Source organism: Pollachius pollachius, assembly GCF_949987615.1.
Source record: "Pollachius pollachius genome assembly, chromosome: 3".
Taxonomy (NCBI): domain Eukaryota; kingdom Metazoa; phylum Chordata; class Actinopteri; order Gadiformes; family Gadidae; genus Pollachius; species Pollachius pollachius.
In genome coordinates, this window is record NC_136936.1 from 5,661,636 (window position 1) to 5,685,668 (window position 24,033).

Here is a 24,033-nt window from a genome sequence, read left to right on the forward strand (position 1 = left end):
CGGAAGCCGCGTGTCAGAGAGGAGAGGCGATCAGAGGGCGGCTCGAGCCGCACGCTGCGTGTCATCAATTCGACGCGCTGGTCATAACAAGGTTCACTTCAACCACTGCGCTATTAATAGCAGAACCTTCCCAACGAATTACCATAGTTTGTTATTAAGGACGAAAGACACCACAACACCTCCATTTTGCAGTACCTGAAGCCACACCTAGGCCCAAAACAATCAACATGGATGTGTGATATAGGACATTTTTACCCAGTTCCATAGAAGCAGGACCTTACACATCCATGCACAAGAAAGACCTTGTATGTTCTGTTTTGCCCGTTACACACAACAAAATGCACAAAAAGTAGATAACAATGCACTTGAAAACATGACGTTTCACGCGTGGTCTGCTCATTAAGTTAAAGTTTAATCCAAATTCATTATCAACAAATCGAAATCAAGTGCCAAGCAGGAGACAGCCTCCTTTCATCATTGTTTGCTTTGTTATGACTTATTGTGTTGGTCTCTTGCGATGGGTATGGCCTGACTGAAGTTACCACACTTGGTTTGTTCCTGGCCCAAGGGTGTACACTTGATATTGAAAAACTGACGCAAGACCAGTTCATCCAACATTCCCCAAGGTAGTGTAATGTATAGCTTAGACAGAAAACCGTCTGTGAATCCAGGTTAAAGGCACTAAAAAAAAGCTTTCCATTGTTCACATTAACAACCACAGATTTATTTATAAAAATTTCAAATATTACATACAATGTACATGATTTCATATATATATAAATGTATATATATAGATATATCTGTAAACTTCGCCCGAAAGAGCAAACAGGCTACTGGTCTTCACCGAAATGAGCAGCGAATATGCGGGCTATCCTTGCGGTCTCTGGTGCCTTCATGGATCCGGCTGGGAGGGTTGGCCTGGGTCGAGGGGCTCGTCTGGGGGGCCTCAGACCTCGGGCTGCGGAGCCGGGACCCTAGGAACCAAGGGGTTCAATCAAAACAATTAAAGCATTAAATCTCTGGCCATTGACACTTTAAAAAATATACAGTTTAAGCATGTTAAGACTATTTTACTTCTAAAGCCTGCTTGAGAAGCATACTTCTAAGAACCCTGGGGGACCTGCTTAGGAACTTGCTTGATGTTGTGTGGTTTTTTGCTGTGCAAACAAGTGAGATAAGCACCCGTGTCCCCCGGAGGCACTGCAGCACACAGAGTGCAGCCCCACAACAACAAGGGTCCGGCTGAAACCGGCTCAGTCAGCTCTCACCCAGGCCCCGCCCACTCCTTACCAGCCCGCGGCTATATCTTCACACGCCACCTTCTGATATTGGAGCCTTTTGTGGCAGGGTGACGCAAGCGGTGCATTCCCTTAGTTGTCTGCAGCGGGGTTGCCCCGACAACGGGCAGCAGCGGGGCCGCTGCGAAACCAGGACACACGTGTTGGTCGCTCCCACGGCGGGGCCCTTCCTGTTCTGGAGGGCCCTGCTGGCAGGGCTGCCCTTGTGTCACCGTCTCTTTAAACAGAGATCTGCATATGAATGAGGCCTCTGTAGGCGAGGGGACAAGACACTCCGTGGTCCCTGCTGAATCACGTTTGAGAGGGCTTGGGTTGAACCCGGGAAGACAGACCGTGGTGCATTCAGACAATGTCAGCAATGACTGGTGCAAGGGAGCGGAAGTCTTCAGGGGAAGCCCCGGAACATCGGCCCTCAGGCCCCAAAACGTGGGCCCTCCTAACCAAAACATGGGCGCCCCCCCCAGTCAGACAGACGGCTCGGGCCCACATCTCTGTTGGGCCTCCCTTACCCATGGACCCTTCAGCAGGGAGAAGGCCTGAGCTGAAAGGTCTGGTCTGATGATTAGTCACTGCACCACAATAAGACATCTTTCTCCATGCTAGGATGGGCCATCTCAACTGTTCACCAGACTAATCCCAGCTTCCTCTTGTTATGATATCCTGTCCGTTACTCAGCTAACATTACAACACAAACCTTAAGTAAAACACACTGGGCTCAGACATGCAGTGCAAATATCAAACAATGATTGATTTTAAGATAAACCAACTGTTAGTCTGTGTGATTAACTAATCAACACAAACACACAATGTTTATCAAAAGCTTGTTAAAAAAAGAAGCCACAGAAAAACTGCTGAATGTTCAGTTTTCTGTGTTTGACATTCTAATGAGCTTTGTGTTACAACATGACTGATTAAGGAAGAACAAATAACTCATACAATCAGCCGGGGACAGGACCTTCCCTTCTGCTAAAAAACACAATATTCCACAAAGCAATCATCAACTGCTCCACTGAGGATCAGACAATGCTGACAGCTTGTTAAACAGAAAATGACCTGTGATGCTGACCGATGTAAAACATAATGGGACCATAGGTTAGGATACAACGCCACACACTCCCTTTCCTCATTAGTATTCCAGTGTAACAGCATGTCAGAGTGATAGACGGATGAGTGAGTAAAGCATCAGTGAACCTTAACCAAACCCGGAAGCCACGGCGGTTGCGTAATGGCCGTGTAGAATGTTACCACTGCTCAGAATGCGGCTTGAGTTACACTGAGGGGATGAGGCGTCACCATTCCTACGAGGGCACAGACCCACCAGGAAGCCAGGGGGACCAGTAGGTTCAGAGGGCCTCGTGTTGAGCTGACCTCGCTCAGTGGGTTGAGCGTCTGGGTTTCATCATCCCGGAACTCAATTTAGAATCTAACGGTGACCTCCAATAACTGAAACCGATTGACGATTAAAAATCCATTCCTGATTAAGAACATAAGGGTTGCTAGTTTCGGGATCTACTCCAGTGTGCGCCAAGAAAGATGCCGTGGACATTTATACCATGAAAGCAGAGTAAAGTAAGTATTAAAAAAAAAAAGAAGTTTATACCAACTGACTGAAAAAATGTTAACACACAAAGGCAGTGTATTTACACAGAAGATAGGGATCAGGATTCTTAAGTGAACCAGTTCTTCCCCCACCCATAACGCCAACAAACCGACCAACTGCCCTGGTCTGAGACCTCCCCACGTGTTTCTGAAGCCGTTACAGATCCAATAAGATGGGCAATAGTCGCCTGAATGGCGGTCGGCGCTCAGGTAGCGAGCCGGTGAGGTGTGGACGGGTACTCACCGGGTTAGACGGGGGCCTTGAGAAGGCCGGGGCCAGCCGGAGGGCCCTCATGGAGGCCTCCAGGTGATTGGACGAGAGGAAGAAGTTCGGGATCTCACCAAGACCAGCAGAGCTTAAACCGGAGCATTAAGGAAAACATGGAGTTTCAACCTCCCCCCCCCCCCCCCCCCCCCCCCCCGGATCAATCACGAAAACTGAAATCCGAGTTTAGGCCGTCCATATAGACGCTGTTTTCAATGAAAGACAGATAAACACGGCATTGTTAAAACCACACACCTAAGAAAAGACTAAGAAAGGATACGCCGGTGGTGGCTGCTCTTCCGTGTGTGGAGGGGTCAAAGGTTCACCGTCAGGCTCGTCCACCGACCCCTGACCTCCCTGGTTCATCACCGCCGGCTTTACTTCCTCTTCCTCGCCTGACGCCTGCAGCGTCTGCTCCACCTCCTCCCTCTCAGAGTTCGAGGCGTCACTCTGCGGTCCAGTGGAGTGGTCACACTCACAGTGTTCCCCTTCCTCCAGTACGGCCCCACTAGTGTCCTCACAGGTTCCCTGGAGGTCCGGCCCTTCCGCCCCGGGGCCCCACAGTCTCCTGACCACCTCAGCGTGGGCCGGGTCCGGGAAGGCGCGGTCACCGCCCTCCTCTGGATCCCCCAGGCTCTCCGCTGAACTGAGGTCACAGCCGGAGAAGACGCTGGTCCAAGGGCTGGTTCTGTCCGTCAAAGAGGACACCTCGTTCAGAGGTCTGGGCTCCACCACCATCTCGTCGTAGTCCACCTCGCTACCATCCTCATCGTCATTCTCCTCTTCTTCCCCGCCGCCACCTGCTTCTTCCTCCTCTCGGCCCCCTGCTCCATAGTCCTCGCCGTCTTCCCCCTCAGACAGGACTGTGCCGTGCCCGTGAAGCCCCTCCTCCGGGGGAGAGCCATCGTGGTGCCGGGGTGGTTCTGGAGCTCTCTGGAGGGGTGCATGGGAGTCTCTCTCTGGGGAGGTTCCCGAGGGGCCCACCAGGGGGCGGTCCCCTGGGGCCGGAGGTGACGAGGCACGGCCCTGGGGCTCAGAGGTCAACGTTTCCGGCCGCGGCCCCTGCAAACCTGGATAGGACGGAAGCGGTGTGACGTTGAGATACGTTTCTGTTCGTCTAGCGCTTCCTTAACATCAGGTAGTGTAGTGGCTGCCCTCTCCTCTATGGTTCTGATAGTGAAACAACAGGTTTAATACCAAACACCCACAGCCTACCTGTGGATAACTTGAAACAAGACTCAACCCCTGACTTAATGTATTCACTACATGTTACCTGCAAACGAAACTACTCTTCTGTACACTCCATCAACAGAGAGCATGCCATACCTGTCAAGCACTTGCATAACCTCTTGATTTTAAGTACAGACTTCCTTGTCATTATACATCAGAAGCACACACGCACACGCGCACACACACACACACACACACACACACACACACACACACACACACACCACACAACAACATAAACAGACTTCGAAACTCAGAACTCACCAGAGAGGATGTGGTTGACTTCTCCCACTAGCTGGCTGGACTTGAGAAGCAGCTGATGGGTGCTGGTCTCTGGGTGCCCCTCCTCTTGAGGCCGGGAGGGGGGCCGGGAGGGGGGCCGGGCCGGCTCGCAGGCGGGTGGGAAGCCGGGGGTGGACAGCTTGTGGCTGAAGTACTTCTGCATGTCGTCCAGCTCGCTCAGGTTCTTCCTGAAAACAATGACACAACGAGACGGGAACAGGTTCATCATGCCCTCTGGCGTCACAAAGCGCCTCGGACCGCACTGCCTTTCTACCAGGTGACATTCAGGAGGACGTTTACCGCAGGGCTGAGAAGAGGATGGAGCTGGAGGGATGGCCGTCGCCCGCCACCTGCTCCTGCAGGCTCTGGTGGAAGAGCCGGATGTTGTCCATGTGCTCCCCGTGGCGGTCCGACTCCCCGGGCCTGCGGACGATCATCAGGAGCGGGTCCATTAGTAACACAAAGCTCAATTCATAGTGCCTTTTAGAGGGTGAGGCTCAATCAAAACAGATCTGGAATGCGCCCGGTAATCCTTTCCTTATTTGAGGATAGGTGTTGGGAAACCAGTTTTGTATGTTCTGGTACAGAACTAAACGTTCTGATCATTTCCTCAAAGGAAAACAATATTGTTGAGGTGAGGTTTCAGATTAGAATCACTGTGGAACTATGGAAAATAGTTTATGAATAGACAGGTAAAACATGTAGATGCCATATTAATGTTGTTGGCCTAAGAGAAATGTATAAATAGTTGAACCGGTTAACTAACTTTATTTAGTTCTAGAAAATAAATGATTTGTGGTTTTAATCGCTGTTTGATTTCTTTGCTCACATGGAAGGTTCAGAAGATGAGTTACAAACGTATTTCTACAGTAGTCTATTACACAGGTTGGATGTTCAACCTTTAAAGACACTTTGTCCGAGGACGACGGTGTCCAGACAGGATGTTATTGCTCGACCTCCCACCTGCTATGGGAGGAGTTTATCTGACCATTGCTGGCTGACTTTTTGTTTGCTTTCGGCCAAGGAGTGATGCAACAATGGGAAGAAGATGCTATCGTTTTAGTTGTCAGACCTCTCCTTGATCTGAGTATAAGGGTCAGCCATATCACATCATCAGTTTGTTGCGGTTCTGCAGGTCAGGATATTTCCAGTAAAGAGACATTTTATGTAACGTGCAGCTTCAGAACCTTGCCCTAAGCGACATGATTGGTCGACATAATTAAGTCCGATTTGTGACTACTTTGCCCCAGATCCTTAAACCAACTCCACAAATCAACTTTAGTTCAAAGTGTCACCAGAAGATGAGTGTTTGTTTATGTGGTTTAGTCTGGTCTTGGTGTGGTCTACCTCTGGGAGAAGAACTGGTCTGTCCGCTCCGGGGAGGAGATTTTCTGCTCCGGGAAGCGGCTGAGGTGAGCAGGGAAGCTGCTGTATGTGGCAGAGGTCTGGTAGCCCAGAGGAAGGCCCTGGAACAAGGCCTGAGGGAACAACACAGTCAGCGTCAGACCACCGACACTGACTTCCGGCCATTCGTAAAACACAGCATTCCTATCAATTACCACATGTCCAAACAGATGCCCAATGAGAGCTGTAGAGTGGGCTGAAGCCTTTGACCAAATACACACATGCAAGTTAGCTCAGGGTTATATCAGGTCTCAGGCCTATAATATACCTTTTATACAATGTTTAATGACTACTACTATATTTTGTATTACCATCATCGATTCCAACGTCAACTACGTGGTAGAGAGAAGAGCATTTTCATTTGACTAGGCTTTCACCGTAGGCAAAAAGGTGGTCTCATGTGTATTGTTTTATTTTTTCTCGGAGCTGGATTATTTTGATGTCTCAATGGCATTCGGCCCCTACCAGTCTTTAGCTGCTGTCTCCTGCCTGCTGTCAGATATTCTAGAGTCCATGCCTATCAATGGACTAAAGGAAACTTGGTTGGCCTTCTCTTCCCATCAGATGTGCTCCACATTTGTGTATATTTCCATACAAAGTGCTTCTAAGCAAACTACTGCCTTGCGTTGCGTCACAATCAAACCCGAGCGTCCGTAGACCAGACCTGCTCCTGGCTGGTTTGCACTGCATGTTCCTCAAGTCAGCAGAGCTTATAAAGACCCTGTTGAGCTTTTGAGCAATTCACTCAGCTTTTGTGCACCTCATCTCATACAATTGTATGTTTTATGTCTATACATATTTAATTATTTTTGTAATCTCGGCACATTTGAAAAGGAAGCTCTCGCTCAATCTGTCTGAGACTGAAATTAAGAATAGATAAATATATACAAAATAAATAATTATAATACAGTAGAGAATTACTAGGCACCTGGCAGTGCATTATGGGTAACGTTGACCAAACGTTACCCATAATGCACTGCCAGGTGCCTACTAATTCTCGACCATTAGTGTGGCTACAGCATTGCATTAGTCCGTTTACCCAGACCGAATGACAAGGCCCCTTTAGGGTCCACTAGTCAGAGAGGCTTTGCTCTGTTCCCCTGTACTACAATATAAGACATATGAGCACCCCCCAGCCTCCAGACAGGCTGGACGACCCTGCTCTGCCCTCACCGAGGAGTGGTTGGAGCCCTGGTCCACCAGCGGCTGGCGCTGGCCCCGGAGCCCCTGGACGCCCTTCAGCGGCGAGACGGACACCTTGAGCTGACCCTGGCACTGGCCGCTGAAGTCGGTGATGTTGTACCAGCCGCACACCGCCTGGAAGCCCGACAGCAGGGGGGACAAGTCGACCGAGGCGAACCCCAGCACCCTCTCCATGTCTGAGGACCACAGAAGGCACCGTCATCAGCAGCGTCATCGCCACCATCATCCCAATCATCATCATCATCATTGTTACGGCAGAGAAGGAGGTGAAGCTACGGAGGTTGGAATTGGAGGCTGCAAGTGCGGCGCGTTCACCCCAAACCACCCTCTCTTCTCCACTAGCTAGCTCATTTGGCACATTGGATGTGACTAAACAAATGGCTTTGGTTCCGCAGTTCCGGGAATCGGAAGTCGATTCTTATTTTGGTGTGTTTGAACGCATCGCAGTTTCTATGCAGTGGCCTAAAGAGGTGTGGCCCCTCTTGCTTCAGTGTAAACTATCCGGTAAAGCTCAAGAGGTGTTGGCGTCCATTTCGTTGGAGGACAGTCTAGATTACGAAATTGTTAAAACCACTGTTCTTCGTGCGTATGAGTTAGTGCCTGAGGCATATAGACAAAAGTTTAGGAGTTGCAAAAAGTCTCCTGATCGTACTTTCATGGAGTTTGCTCGAGAGAGGGCCACCTTGTTTGATCGGTGGTGCATCGCCACTAAAACTACAGATTTTTCCTCTCTTCAAGAATTAGTCCTGCTGGAGGAATTTAAGAATAGTACATCCGAACGAATAGTAACATACTTGAATGAGCAAAAAGTGATGTCACTGTCCCAGGCAGCTGTGTTAGTGGACGAGTTTGTACTGACCCACAAGCCCGCTCATGTGTTCTCTACCTCTCCCACCACTCAGTTTCGCAAGTCAGTTTCGCTTCCTTTACGCTCTAGGGAGGAACGGGAGTGTTTTTCTTGTCATGAACTTGGACATTTAATTGCTGACTGTCAGCTTCGTATGAGAAATCATCCACCGCCCGTTCAACAACCAAAGGGGGTTGGATTGATAAGTACAGTTTCTCGATCCGTGGCAGTTATGCCGAATGTGTGCGTTTCTGACCTTCCTGACCCCAGCTACAAACCATTCATCTTGAGTGGTCTCGTGTCACTGACCGGTGATCTAAAGGACCAGCAAAAAGTTCAGATTCTCCGAGACACTGAGGCGGCCCAGTCGTTTATTCTCTCTGATGTAGTGCCATTGTCAGGTGATTCATTCTGTGGTTCCCACACTGTGCTGCATACCTCAATGATGTGGTTGTGTATTCGTCTGATTGGGCCGCTCATGTAAATACCTTGACAACAGTGTTCCAGCGTTTGGCGGGGGCTTCCTTGACGCTGAATTTGGCAAAATGTGAGTTCGGTAGGGCTACCGTTACTTACCTTGGTAAACAGGTTGGGGGTGGTGAAGTGCGCCCCTTGGAGGCTTAGGTGACTGCTATCACTGCCTTCCCAGTGCCCACCACCCGGCGTGAGCTGCGCCGCTTCTTGGGTATGGCTGGGTACTATCGTGGTTTCTGTAGGAATTTTTCCTCTGTTGTCGCCCCGCTGACTAGTCTATTGAGCCCCTTGGTCCTGTTTGCGTGGTCTCCAGATTGCCAACACGCTTTGGTTTCCGTTAAGGCTCTGCTATGTAGTACCCCTGTTCTGGTGGCTCCTGACTTTGAGAAGCCATTCAAGATGGAGGTAGACGCATGTAATGTAGGCGCCAGTGCCGTTCTTATCCAGGAGGAATCCAACGGTCTGGACCATCCGGTCTGCTACTTCTCGCGGAAGTTCAATGAGTGCCAGAGACGGTATTCTACTATCGAACAGGAAGCTCTGGCTTTGCTGTTTGCGCTCCATTTTTTTGAAGTTTATTTGGGATCGAGTTCTAGGCCTATTGTGGTCTACACTGATCACAGTCCCCTGGTATTTCTCCACCGGATGTATAATCAGAACCAGCGCCTCATGCGGTGGGCGCTGATTGTGCAGGGGTACAACCTGGTGATTCGTCACAAGAAGGGCTCCGAAAATGTGTGCGCGGATGCCCTTTCTCGGGTGTGATGTTTGCTCTTATGGGTGGGGGTGTTACGTGTGTGGGTTGTTTTCCTGTGTCTTCCTGTGTTCTCTGTAGGTCTCACGCCATTAGCTGTTCCTCCACCATCGTCCAACTCCCTGTCTAATCTGGGAGCTGTCTAATGGCCAATCAGTGTCATCAGGCCTTGATAACCTGCACCTGCCTGTCTCCATTGTAACACGCCATTGTCTGCCTGTTTGTTGGCTGTGTCATGCTGTTGCCTTTGTTTTTGAGATGCCATAGGGGTTTAGGTGAATAGGTAAAATACCCTTGGGTGTAGACTACCATCACGTAGTTTTCCTCTGTTATCACATCAGGTTAGAAGCGGGGCCACCCTCTGTATGTATTAGCTAGGTTGTATGTGTGCACTAGTTAGTTGTCACTTTATCTTGTTTTCTTTGATTTGGCTCCGCTTATAGTTCCCTATTCCCCTTGGCGGAATGCTCGCCAAATAAATATACCTATGTAACTAGTTTGCTGTTGTGCCATCCGTTATTGTTCTCCCAGTCAGTCCAGTTACATGTGCTATGGTTCCCCTACTTCCCCCCCTAGACGTAGCAAGCGAACATCCTGGAGCCGTAACAATCCTCATCACAACCATCCCCACCACCACCACCACCTCCACCACCATCATCATCATCAGCCATCATCATCCTCAACATCACCACCACCATCATCATCACCACCATCAGCATCACCACCATCATCTTCATCATCCTAACCATCATCATCATCACCACCATCAGCATCAACACCACCACCATCATCACCACCACCACCACCATCATCACCACATCCACCACCACCACCACATCCACCACCACCACCACCACCACCACCATCATCACCACCACCACCATCAGCATCACCACCATCATCCTAACATCATCATCATCCCCACCATCAGCATCACCATCATCACCACCACCACCGCCATCATCATCATCATCACCACCATCATCACCACCACCACCACCACCACCGCCATCATCATCATCACCACCACCACCACCACCACCATCAACAGCTGAGCTGTGTACCACAGAGACCCAGAGTGAAGGTTGTCCAGTCAAAGCCCCCGTAGCCTACCTCCTTTGTGCCAGACTTTGAAGACCAGGGACTGCAGTGGGTCCACCAGGAGCTGCTTCGACAGCCTGTCAGACAATGCACAACACGTTCACGAGGTTGTCTTTCATAGTGCTAATTAGTTATTTAGCAGAGCCTGTTATCCAAAGCGACTTAATGTACATAAAAGGAGGTTGTAGGGGTTCAGCACGTTGCTCAAGGACACCTACATCCAGGCTGCAGACATTGGGGATCAAACCCAGAAACGTTCGGCTGGGAGTTGAACACCCACCCTCCGGCCCCGCTACTCAAACCCCCCCCTACCCCACCCCCGGCGTGCACCAACCCCACCTGCACTCGTGGTGGTGCTCCCACACAGGGCAGCTGCTGTCGGCGACGAGGGGCGTGGAGACGGGCAGGGGGCCGTCGGCGGTGAGGTAGGACACACTGCAGGAGGGCAGGGACCCCCGGTGCTCTGCCTTGGGACAGCCTGGGAGGGGGGGGGGGCGGACGGACGGACGGACGGGGACAACCGGTCAGCCCGGTTCAGTGAGACGCTGATCCACCCGGATGCTATACATACTTACATACCACGTCGACAGCAGGGATAAAGTAACATACTAGCTGTGCTGGTCCATACAGAGCTTATAATTTGCAGGCTATTAAATTGGCGGCTGGCAATAGGGAATCTTTAGCTAAAATGTAAGTTAAGACCAAAAGTAAGATATGTTTAAATATAGCACCACCAGGCTTAAGGTTGTTTTTAATCCACTGTTCCTTCACAAACATCTATGAGAGCCTGGTTCAAACGAGGTGACAGGAGGAGGCCTAGTTAACGAGACGCCCCCAGCAACCCAAAGGGGCCCGAGGTTCACCTTTCAGACTGAGGTGCATGGCGCGGTCCACGGTGATGGTGACGGGGAACGAGTCCTCTGCGGCGTCCACCCCCGTCTGCTGCGGGGCCGCCGGGTCATCGTGATTGGTCCCCTCGCTGGACGGACCGTGTGATTGGCTGGTGGAGGAGGGCCCTGGGTCCGGCTCCACTTCCTCTTCTTCCACTTCCTGAAGGAGCTCCTCCTGGCTGTCGGCTTCGGCGATGAGGGCGGGGGCCTCCCCGGGGAGAGAGCCTGTCGTCATGGCGATGTGCACCCTGAGCGCGGCCCCACTCAGATCGGAGGCGGAGTGCCTGAACAGCGGGTAGACCCCTGTGGGAACCAACCATTTGATATTTCATCCTCATGAGCACTACAACTAAACTCCTTTAACCCTTTGATCAAGATATCATGGCATGGCAATAGGCCTCGGTACAAGCCTACATAGGCTTCGCTCCCGCCTTGCACAGACGTTGTCCTTTGTGCTAAACAAATAAACTCTAAACTCTCTAAGAGCATCGTCTGCAAAACGGATCCCCACCACTGAGGTTCTGGTTGTGTTCCGCGGCGAGAGGGGACAGATCCACGAAGGCGGACCCCACCAGCCGGTCCGTGTCGTGGGGCCTCCGGGCCTTGTGCTTCCCGAAGGCCACCCACAGCTGGAGCTCCAGCCTCTCCTCGCGGAGGTACCAGAGCAGGGGCCGGCAGCGCACGAGCTTCACCGCCCCGCAGCCCTGAAAGCTCAGGGTGGCCAGGCCTCGCCGCTGCCCCCCCTCCTCCAGGGCGGGGTGTCTCAGCGGGGAGCAGAAGGCCTCCCGGTCGTACAGCTGGTACCGCAGGTAGCAGTAGGTGGAGCGCTGCAGAGCCTCCTCTCCCGCCAGGAGCAGGCAGTGGACGGGGAGCCACGCTCTGGGCGTGGAGACGCTCAGAGAGAGGCTTCCCGTGCTCACGTCCTCGTCGTCCTCGTCGCCTTGGTCGTCGTCGTCGTCGTCGTCGCCCCCCCGCGGCCCGAGGCACCAGCCCAGAGCCCGGGCGGCGGCCAGGACCCGGGCCCGGTCTGAGTGATGGGCGAAGCCGAGGGAGACCTCCAGCCCGCCCACCGGCCCCTGGGGGCCAATGGTGGAGGAGGAGGGGCGAGGAGGCTGAACGCCAAACCAACCGGATATACCTGGAGAGGAGAGGGAAAGAAGAGAGCGGTTCACAGCAGGCAGGGCAGAGTACATGCCTGGCAGTAGTTATTACAACAATCAGGAAAGACATACCTGTTCTCTTGAGGAGGAGATGATTCAGAGGAATTTTCACCGTTCCCAGAAGCCTGTCTTCAGATTTAGGTGTGGTCGGCCCTAAAAAAAATCAAAACAACAGATAAATACACTTTTATTTTCAAATGTAAAAACACCACGAAGTATAAATCATTTGAGATCGGAGAAATCTTCCTCAGTTAACTCATCCATTTGAATAATCTGGGGCCATGATTCCTAACGTCAGCCTACGGGTACGCCACGCCAACAGGAAGCGCCGAGCTAGGCCCACAGCTAGCCACGACCGGGCGGTGCCGCTCACCTTTGGGGCTGTCCCTGTGCCAGAGGGTGAACCGGGCCGAGCCCTGCTCCAGCACCTCGGCCAGGCTGCGGGTCTCTCCGGTGCTCCTCTGGAGGTCCAGGTCGCAGGGCACCTCAGCGTGGTGCTCGAACTCTGGGCAGAAGGACCGGGCCACCACGCGCGTGCTGCGGCCCTCCCCGTCGGGCAGGAAGGAGAGCTGGGCCGTCACGTAGGAGTTGGGCCCCACGTCGGCAAAGTACCGGAACCTCTCGTCCTGCTCCGCCAGTGCCCTGTGTCGGTAGGGGGCGGGAGTGGGGAGAGCGGGCGTGGATGTAGGGGGGGGATGGTTACACAACGCCGAGACTTGGTTTACTTTGTTATGATATACGATGGAGTTATGATAGGGGGAAATAAACAACACGTTTGCTATCAGTACCGTCTCCCTTTGCAATTAGGTCTAAAAATTATAGATTTTAATTTCTTTTTTTTTTACGGACCCATAAGCGAGGATTTCTCAAGCCTCTCAACAGAGCAGAGACATTACCAACAACACAAAAACAAAACAAAAAAAAACGGTGGAATCCGAATAATGATTGGGATGCAGTACCACATGTGTACAGGTACGGGTACCTTGCAGCAGCCTTGAGGCCGGATGCTCTGTGCACCTGAAGGTTCAGGGTGACCACGCGGGCCATCCCTGCTCCTACGTGGCCTGCAGCCCTCACAGGCCTCTGTCTGTACTGGATGTACACATCCAGCACACCTGCACCACCGCACACATGGAGAATCGGGTTAACATCATCACCCCTTTGACATGCATAATGTTGCCCTTTGCGCAGGTGTTTTTGATATTGTTGACGAGCTGTGTGTGTGTGTCTGTGTGTCTGTCTGTGTCTGTAATAAATGCCTATATTTATAACCAAAAGGTGTGTTTGTAAAGTTGTTGCATAAAGAAAGCCATTTCTGTTATTTCACCTTGTTGATGTGCCACACCTGTGTGTACTAGTTTCCGTCAAGAATAAAGAAATAAAAAAAAACACAAAGCCCCCACGTGGCGCCCTCTAGTGCGTAAGCGTGTGTACGGCAGCGTGAGCGGTGAGCGCCTGGGGACCTGAGGGCTGGGGCAGGGGGTCTTCCGGGCCGTGGCCCCTCCGGGCCAGGGGCAGGGAGAAGAGCTGGGCCTCGGCCGGCCGCTGGCCCTGCAGGGTCACCATGGCACACAGCTTGGACAGCGGCAGCAGGCCCCGGGCCACCCTCTGCTCCCGCACGTTGGGGTAGTAGTACCTGAAGGGAACGGGGCAGTCGTCAGCAGGCCGGCAGAATCAGAGAAAAGGTCCACTTAAAAAGGATTTTTAAGTTTGATTTAATTCTCAGTGTAAAACACAACTGTTACACAAAAATCGTTATTTTTATGATGCATATATTTTTTTTCTTAGATATATATTTGTACACATACTCATATTGTGTATAAAGTAATACAAAAAAAACGCTGATTATTGCATGCGTTATTACTGATTTCCCTCTATCTTTAACTGCGCGTCCTGTGAGTGCATATGAATGATGAGCAGCGCCGAGCACTGACCGGCACCACACTTCAAACTGGACGCCCCCCCCCGCCTGGCCGGACAGCGCGCTGAGCAGCAGCCTCTGGACCGGCGTCCCGGCGGGGGCCAGCAGCACGTGGGTCTCACTGTGGCCGAACAGGGGGTCCGGCACGCACAGCGAGGTGGGGGTCCGGAACTGCTTCAGGTCCACACCTGGAGGGGGTGGGGGGGGGGGAGAGCGGGACAGATATACAACTATTCAGACAGTTATAGAAAGAGCATAACATTAACAAATTAATTTTAATTATTATATTTTACAAATCGTTTTTTTTTAATGTTAAATGTTTCTATTTTATATTTTTGTTTCATAACTTCCAGTACGTGCGGTTTACTTTCTTTCTTTCTATTTTATACTTATGTTTCTTTGCTGTGTATATTACTATTGCGACGCACCAAACCTCAAGACAAATCTATTGTTCGTGTTAAACCTGCCTGGAAACAAAATGAACTCTGACCCTGACCCTAGTGTAAAGGGCAGAGCCCTTTACAGGGGGTCCCTATAAAGACACACACTCAGCATTAGAGTCCCATTGGACGGGGCCTTACTGCTCTCGATGAGCTGGGGGTCCAGAGGGGAGGCCGGCTCTCCCTCCTGGGAGGGGAAGCTGTACTGGACGTAGCAGTCGGCTTCCCCCCAGACGGTGGACTCCAGCGGGCTGAGACCCTGGACCTTCTCCACCCGCACGGCAAACAGATGCTCTATCATGGCCTCCCGCTCCTGCGACAGTAGGGCACGCTCGGATGAAACACACTGGAGGCAAGGGCCAGAAGGTGTGTTCACATCAAATATATAGGCTGTTGGGGGCTTTTAAATGGCCCCTACGTCATCCCCAGGTGTGAGTGGGATTAGCCATAAAACACCACTTTAGATCGTACCCTCTAGTGACTTCACAACGTGGGAGAGTCCACCAGGATGTACGATGACTAGATTGACGATGATCGGTTGATGGCTAATCACACACACACACACACATCTGCTGGTAACATAAGGGCCATTCAAATGTTGTTGGGAACGTACTGAACCAGTTGTCGAGCCTAAGGCCAAAAATCGCTTGAAGATAGAATGGTAAGAGCAAACAAAAGAAAATACACAGAGAAAGTAAGAAAAGGAAAAGAGGGAGAAGATTCAACAAAATAAACAGAATCCGAGCAAAAAGGAAGAGCAATCAGAAGGTCAGGCTGTAGGTTGCGTCCGGCCCACTGACCCTGGCTCGGGAGCGGGGCTGTTGGTCCGGCAGGTGAACGGGGCGGGGGACACGAGAGGCAGGGCTGGCCTCCTCATCCCTCATGCGCTGGAGAGCCAGGATCTGCTCCGAGCCGCCCATGGCCAGCATCACTCTCAGGCTCCCCTTGGTACCCCCGGAAAACACGTCGATGACGGGCATGGAGCCGTCCGCCCCCAACACAGGGTACTGCGCCCGGAGAAGCAGCTGGCATACCTTCGGGTCTCTGGAAACAGAATACTAATCAAGACCGACAATCCTGCTGGGCCCACCGTATGCCTGGACGCAGTCTTCCCAGCAGTCACCTGAAGGACATGTAGAACTGGTGCAGGGGGAGCTTGACCAAGCCCAGGACCCGGTCTTGCCCCGTGGAGCCGGTCCTCTGCCACACCTCCACCACCATCACGTTGTTCTTCATCCTCTCCAGCAGCCTGGGGGTCAGGGCCACCGGTGTCACCTGGGGAACGGGCCGGGGAAGCAAGACCGCTTGATTTTGACAACCCTGGCTCATCAGCAAAACCTTCAACTCTTAACCAACTATTAACTCTGCCGGCTAACAATAGATACAGATATTTTTCATCATTTTACCCGCAGTGTCTTCCCATGCCCTTGCTTGAAGAGGTATTTGATCCAAACGATCACTATTTTAATTCTTATTAATTTTTTCCCATTGTAACAGCGTACTATTTCAGACCATGAAGAGGTCGTTTTATTTGTAGGTGGTTTCGAGGTTCTGAGAGTGGTGTAATCCGACAAGAAGCCGGTCCGAACCATCGGGCTAACCTGAACAAAGTTGAACTCAGGACTCCGCTGTCCCCAGGTGAGCGTAGAGCGGGCGGTCTGGTCCGACCCAAACAGCCGACAGTTCAGGTAGAAGTTTGGAGCCTCCAGGGGCCCACAGACAAACTCCTTCCCATCGGGGACCATGAGCAGGGCGTGCAGCAGGATCTCCCCGTCGTCCTCCCCGTGGTACTGCTCTCTTCCACGGGGGGGTTCCTGCGGACCTGGATGGTGATAGGGTCCCTGCGAGGCCCAATGGACCGCCCTAACTGAGGTCTCTGCGGCGTGGTCGGCCGGCGACGGACCCCGGTCTAGGGGGGCTCGGGATGGGGGTCTGGGGCTGGGGTATCGTCGGGGACTGGGGTCTGGTCGTGGACTGGGGTCTCGTCGGGGACTGGCCTGAGTATGTGACGGAGACCTGGGCGTCGTAGCGGGTCCTCTTTTGGCGAAGATGAAACCTTTGTTGTCTGCAGCGAGGTCCAGGGACACCTGTGAATAAGAGAACGATCTGTGACTTTTAGACTATCAATTTCATCACATCACATCAGCATTCCACTCCAGAGGGTTAAGTAGTTGAAAGGTAACTAGTAGATGCCGATGATTCAGGGTAGCGCAGTTCAGTAAATACTGGGGACAGATATCTAAAATAAATATGCTACTTCCACCCTGAACGTCACCTTGAGTGGGCCGATCTCCTGGGACTCTCCAGCCCCGTCTGCTCTCTGTACGGGCAACACAACGGACTGGCTGAGCCACTCGCGCTCCAACAGGCAGCGCAGTGGATAAACAGCCTTACCCACCGGCACAGGCTGCAACAACAGACCACACATTCAGCGTCAGCAGTTCTCCATCGCGTTCTGCGATGGGTTTGAGGGTGGACAACGTTAACATCCTCCGTTGTTGTGGAGACATCCAGCTTCGCAGTGATCGTACCTTTTGCTGGCTTTTGTTCCGGGAGTACAGGTTGAAAACTACTTCCGTTTCCCGGTACCGCTGGAGGTCGTCCCCGACGAGGGAGACGGGAAACACAGTTCGCTGCTCGAACGTCACCTCTGAGGAACAGAACGAGTTAGCCCACCAAAACCTGTCGCTCATCGGGACTTGGAAACTCTGGATGTTCTGCGACCCACCTCCACCGGAGACCTTAGCAGAGACCGCTCGGGTCACCTCCTCCACCAGAGCGCTACCGCGGGTATGGCGACTGGAGACGGGGGCCACAGGGAAGGTGTACTCCACACAGTACGAGCTGGAGAGAACCAACAGGTTGTTGATGCTCCACAATAAACCGTCGTGGTATCAGTGGAAATTCAAGAACGCAAAACATGCTCTGGCTACCATCGCTTTGTCACTAGAGGCCTAGGGTGTCTCCCCTTTCCGGTGGTCCTCCTGGGGGAGGGAGGAGGAAGGCCGAGGGAGTGGAGAGTGACTCTGGCCAGACGGATCCGACTCAGTGCCTTCAGCTGGTCTGCTGCCACCCCAGCCAGGGTGTCCCCTTCTCCTGGGTCTGGAGGGCGGTGAGACCTGGAGGGGGGGGGGAGCTATGAATGTGGGGCATTCTGCTGTGAGAAAATACTTATCATTTACTATGGATAGCCGTCGCAGGAATGTTCAATGACTCGACAGTATTAGAAATGATCTTATTCTGAACACAAAAGCATACCTGAGTTGATTCTCTCTATGTCCTGTGGAGGACGTTTCCTGACTTTGGCTTTGGGACATCGTCTCCTTCACTTCGGGGTGGCTGTCCGACGTCTGTGGGTTACCAAGCGAAAGACCTATTTTATCCATTCTGATACATATCGATGTGACAGAAATATGTCATGGTCCGGATGCTCTTCAACGTGGTTACTTACAGGGGTCTTGTAGAAAAGATTCTCCAGTAAGCTCTGGTCATACTGGGGGTCATTGAGCTCGCTGTCCAGACACACACTGCTGTGGCCGGACAGCGGAGACTCAGGGGGAGACACCATGCCATCCCAGACAGGTAGAGATGTGTTTAATCTTTAAAAAAAAAGGAATTGGAATATCTATATAACATTTAAAAAATGGTATTCTGTTTATGAGTCTGTGGGCACACATGGGACAACACTGCCTCTGGTGGGAAGTTGTTGGTGTTGCAACTGTTTCTGATTGGCAACTTCTTTTTTATTGGCTGAAATCTGTGCCAGGTGAGGTCACATGCCAAGCACATACTGCACCGATATACACCAATCATGAGCAGCGATTTGCCCTGAGATGTGTGTTTACCGGCCAAGTAGCAGATCCACAGCCCGGTTCTCGATGTCAGCCGGACAGCTGGGACTGATCTGGTCTGGGCCAGCCCGCCGCTGGAGGCTGGCCTCATCCTGGAGGAGGTTCTGGAGGAACCCGCCATAGGACGGGGACAGCAACCTTCACAAGCAAAGGGGGCGTTAGTCTTTAGACCTCTGAGCAAAGCTTTATTCCTGAACGACTTGCATTGCATTCAGATCGAGTTTCCTGCGGGGCAAGGTACGGGTTAGGGCTGCTCGATTACGGAAAAGATTATTTTGGTCAATATTAAAATCACGATTATTCAGACGATTATTTTTGAGTATGGAAACATGCTGTATTTATTCAGCACGTCTCTCCAAAATACACTTTGTAAACTGAGAATTCTGAAATTTCGCCTTAAAAAAATACACAAAATGGTCAAATAGAAAATGTTCAAATCTAAAATAATGTACAGATGTGTAACCAGCTGTTGTAACCAGCTGTTGCACTTGCAATGTTTCATAGAAAGTGCACTTGTACTTTCTATAAAACATTTAATGAAAAAAAAAAAAATAGAATAATAACCCTCTAACCCTCGATTATATTAGTTTTGTGATCGTTTGGCGCTAAAATCGAAATCGCGATCAACATTCGGTTAATCGCCCAGCCCTAGTGTGGGTAGCAAACAGGGATGGAACCCAGGACCGTTGGGCAGAGAGTCACACCACCTGATACTGTCCTGCCCCCTATTAAACTGTACATCTGAATCACTTTATGGATGTTAAAGCTGCGGATCACGTGTTTCTTCAGCTTACTTGGAGGCCGGCAGGACGTTGTCCCTGGGGAGAGGCAGCGGTGTGTCCTTCAGAGCCGTGTCCACATCCAGGTCACACTGGAGGGCGGACCTCACCATGGCGTTCCTGAGCTTGCTCCCACGCTCCAAGATAACTTAAAAAAAAAATAAAAGGCACAAAAAATCAACAACCATAATCTTAATGTTTGATCGTTTCTTTTGATAGGGGTTGTGAATCTGCTGTGACTCGGCAGCACCCACCTGAGAGGAGGTCAGTAGAGGGCTGTTCGCTGTGGGCTCGCGGCCCTCCAGCCAACGTTGGCCCCTGGCTCTCAAACGACTCCCCCTTCCCTTTGTCTAGCTGGGCACTTGGGAAATACAGATGGTCTTTCCCTCTAAAAACACAAGACAACACGTAGCACGCATTTAGCTGGGATCAATAGCTACCGCCGTCACCAATAAAATCTGTCAAGAAACACATTTTTATTTTAAAAACTACAAAAATGACCTTGGTGTGTCTGCGGCCCCGAGGGAGGAGGCAGAGCGCTGAGGGGGTTGGGCTGGGGGCAGCGGTGCTCCGGTGCTGGTGTCCATGGTGGGGAGGGAGCTGCTGCTGTCACAGGCCTCTGCCAGGGGCTCCAGGGAGAGGGCCACCTGAGGTGGAAACATTGGAATGGACCCGACGATGTGGGCTGAGGCTTCTCTCCCAATACGAACCACAACTGTCCTCCGCACTGTTTCAATAGTGGGCGTCTTGTGTCACGGCACCTCGCGAAAAAGTAGACAACGGAAACTGATGTTCGGATCCAAAATTATTCCGATTTGATCGGATTTCTGCGCTTGAACAAAGCATTCGAATCGCCATGCACACACATACAACATAAATCATATCAAACATCTAAGGGAATCCCCTACTAAGACATTAAGGCTGTAGTAGTAGAATAAGGGATTCCTTGGCTGATATGCCTTCAGTGGTATCTATGTTTTATCTTTATATTCGATAACTAGGCCTGAGGCCTTGAAAACCCACCTGTATTTCCCCCAGTTTTTCAGATGTTGGGGAGACCAGGGTATAAAAGCCGCTGATGGAATGTGACAGCGAGAGACGGGAGATACCGGCCACCTGAGCACGGGCTATGGGCAGATGGTCCAGCTTCGTCAGAACCTCCAGCACCAAGGAGCCCATATCTGTGGATAAATGACAAAGTCAGTACGTCCATATTCTGGCAATATTTTAAATATAGTGCAGAATTGCCAATGGCTATTTACAGCATGATATATGACGATATCGGATTAGAAGTATATTCAGTCCAATAATTCCTCTTCATATTGCATTTCGGGAGACATACCACTGAGGTACGAGATGAACTGCTTGGGACCACAGCGGACGGGGAACCGGGTGGTGGTCTTGACGGTCTTCTGGGTAACCTGCGATCCATCCCGGGGCCAGAACTGGGTGCCATTGGAGGACTCCCCCCACCAGCGCAGCCGGACGAAGGTGGCCTGCGGAGGCTTGTGTATGGTCCATACGAGCCTGGATACGGTCACCCGTAAGAAGCACCTGAGATGGCCCTCCACCAGGGGGGGGAGGCTGGTCGCGGGGGACACATCACTGGGGACTGAATGATGGTACAGGCTTACTACTATTGAATAGCTAGTGTGTGTGTGTGTATGTGTGTGTGTGTGTGTGTGTGTGTGTGTGTGTGTGTGTGTGTGTGTGTGTGTGTGTGTGTGTGTGTGTGTGTGTGTGTGAGTGAGTGAGTGAGTGAGTGAGTGAGTGAGTGAGTGAGTGACTGTAGTAGAATAGCGATCACAACATGATAATATTCAAAATAAGTAATTATTCAAGAATACGACAAGGAAGACAGATATATTGCATTAAAACGTTTGTATTATTAGCCTACTATGACTTAACGATCAGTCTTAAGTAAAAAAGTAGCTAAAAAACTTTTATTTAGGCCTCAACGAAACAGTTAGGGGGGGCTGATAGTTTGCATTAAAACAGTGTCTTCAAAGAGTCAAATAATCATACAACAAATGATCCTATAACTTAAACAACACATTCAACATATATACTATAACCCATGGTTGTATAAGATATAACCCTGTCAATTGTCTTATAACATATACAACTTAGAGAACATGTATATACTATAACCAATGATTGTATTAGATATAAATCAATCGAATTATCTTATAACATATATAACCCATGGATGTAAAAGACGTCACCCTATCAAAATATCCTTTAGCATATAAAACAGTTAACCGACTGATGAACAAGATCAAAATCAACAACTCACACCATCAACGTCCTGGATGTCCCCCTATCCCAAGCGACTACTCAACAGAGTTAACTATTGCAGGTGTAACGAAACGTTAATCGAGTATATCCAATATATATGTAAACATAAAACCCAGTTACGTTAAGTTAGTCTGTGCCCCTAGTCTCTCCTACTGAGACCAATGAGTAGCACGCAGTCAGAAAAGTTAAACAGAGACAAAAGGCTCACTCAAAGTGATCAACTGGAGTTATATCTGCATGATAAAGGGGTTATGTCTGCAGGATGAAGGGGTTATATCTGCGGGATGAAGGGGTTATGTCTGCGGGATGATGCCTGTCAGTGACAGCAGGATCAGGAGTGATCTCCACCTGTTAGCTTGTTAGCAACAACGGAAGCATCACACACACACACACACACACACATCATGACAGCGTCTTGCATTACCTTTCTTTTTGCTGCTCCCCGATTTGGCAGACCTCGGTTTTATGGTCTTCTTCATTGCCTAGCTTGAAGAAGACCACGACCACCAAAGCATTGTTTAAACATGTTATATTAGGCAAGGTTTGCAGCATCCCCACTTCACTAATCCGTTTAGAGGCGCAGAGTTTCACACAAAAGTCCTGCGCGCTCCTCCGAGCAACGTCTGTTTCGGTCCCGCCTCCGCTGCCGCGCGTATCGCGCACAGACTTCTGGGAAATGTAGTTCCTCTAAAGCAGAACCTCTGCTGATAATAAATATTAAGGCGCTTTAAATAAATGTCAATAAAATGTCAATGTTTATTGTGGATGTGGATATATTAAGGTAGTATTAGTCTTTTTATTATAAGAAAAGTAGTAATGGCATAACATTCTTATTTTATATCTTGGTTTATCAATTAATATAGGCATGGGCTGTTGTGTAACAATGTTGGCCTACATAGGAACTGAAAGTTATATTCACGCAATGATTCAAACTTTTGTATAATATATATTTTTTCATACACGATGTTTTATGTTCAGATATGCTGTAGTGTTTTGAACTTCCAGCAGAGAGCAGCACTGGTTTCAACATATTTATTTCCACCCACCGGTAACCCAAACAATTTTTTAATTAAAAATGTGCTCTTTTCTAATACCATGCGAGCCACTGTTAAGCATTACGTAATATAAAGATGTTGCTTTCCTACGTATATTATCTAACAAGGATCAATCTTAACTTTAACTTTTTCCACAAATTCTTCAAAAATGTTCCCTGAATATCGATCTGCTTGATTAAAATCACTATAAACACTATCCATTTTTGAAGTGTAGGATTATATATTTGTAAGTTAACATTGACATAGGCTGTGTGTCACCATGGATGCGTCAAATTCCTTCAATGAAAAGCAACAGGCAGATGCCAAATATGCTGTGCTGATCATAGGCTACACAGATGCTAGCGCAGTGCTTCTGGTGGTGCAAATAACACTGAAAATTCCTTGGGCAAACTCAAGCTTTAACATGGTTTGGAGCAGTAGGGAAGGTGTGTGTGTGTGTGGGGGGGGGGGGGGGGGGGGATTGCCTTGGAAACTGGCAGTTTTGGGATTTAGTGTTACAATAAAATGAATCACTTGAAGACATTGACCGTAAAAGGTAACGACGCACTACAAATCTAGAAACCTTTCATAATAGGATATTAATGGATATGAAAGGATGATTGATTCACGAAAAGGCCACTTTATTAACCTTAAAACACAGTCCAGAAAACAGTTCATCCACACAAAAATGAAACACCCAATATAGAATAGTGTAGCGATTGAGTTCCTGAACAACCCGATGGAAGACTTGGCCCTGAAGTTCCCACAAAAGGTACACCACACACGCCCATGCACACCTCACACAACTTTGGAACAAACAATTGTACACAAATATGACCCTATCAGTATTTGTGTTTGTTAGTGCGCGAGGTTCTCTTTGCGTTTATCTCATACTGTATACGTTGTGGACGGTACAGCTGGGAACCTCATCCATCGCTCAGACTATAGTACATAGTACCCCCCCCCCCCCCCGACCCTCTCTGAGCTTTCAACACCCTGTCACTGGAGGAGCTGACCACCACAGAAAGATAGGGGCCCTTGGAGAACCCAGCTCCTTCAGGGCTCTATCAATAGACTCTTCCTCTGCCTACGTAATGACAAAACGAGTCCTCCCCGCTGAGCAGGGTCCTGACCTACCTCAGACTCGGGTGTCTGAGCGTTATGCAGGCAGACACTCAGCAGTGAGACACGAGCACTGCAGCC

General features: G+C 50.3%; 1 protein-coding gene across 1 annotated transcript; it reads right to left on the reverse strand.

The window, feature by feature from the left end:
• Window positions 1–537: 537 nt before the first annotated feature.
• Window positions 538–22,372, reverse strand: c2cd3 (C2 domain containing 3 centriole elongation regulator). The gene is made up of 33 exons (XM_079733406.1): window positions 22,221–22,372; window positions 20,841–21,110; window positions 20,522–20,679; window positions 20,000–20,145; window positions 19,753–19,886; window positions 19,514–19,646; window positions 18,714–18,857; window positions 18,320–18,467; window positions 18,127–18,218; window positions 17,802–17,987; window positions 17,597–17,712; window positions 17,400–17,518; window positions 17,144–17,275; window positions 16,470–16,955; window positions 15,992–16,143; window positions 15,669–15,912; window positions 15,010–15,181; window positions 14,442–14,616; window positions 13,971–14,143; window positions 13,490–13,622; window positions 12,881–13,149; window positions 12,580–12,660; window positions 11,859–12,485; window positions 11,321–11,650; window positions 10,797–10,935; window positions 10,470–10,534; window positions 7,252–7,457; window positions 6,022–6,152; window positions 4,975–5,097; window positions 4,657–4,862; window positions 3,443–4,232; window positions 3,142–3,253; window positions 538–974 (listed from the first exon to the last, which is right to left on the reverse strand). The coding sequence occupies exons 1-33, from the start codon at window positions 22,273–22,275 to the stop codon at window positions 831–833; spliced, it is 6,591 nt and encodes a 2,196-aa protein (XP_079589532.1). The 5' UTR covers window positions 22,276–22,372; the 3' UTR covers window positions 538–830.
• Window positions 22,373–24,033: the final 1,661 nt, after the last annotated feature.

Excerpts from the sequence above, each read along its gene's own strand:
- c2cd3 (XM_079733406.1), bottom strand. The coding sequence starts at position 22,275 with ATGAAGAAGACCATAAAACCGAGGTCTGCCAAATCGGGGAGCAGCAAA. Across the intron at positions 18,219-18,319 it reads ATCTTTTCTACAAGACCCCT|ACGTCGGACAGCCACCCCGA; the intron begins GTAAGTAACCAC and ends GGTAACCCACAG. Across the intron at positions 7,458-10,469 it reads CAAAGTCTGGCACAAAGGAG|ACATGGAGAGGGTGCTGGGG; the intron begins GTAGGCTACGGG and ends TGTGGTCCTCAG.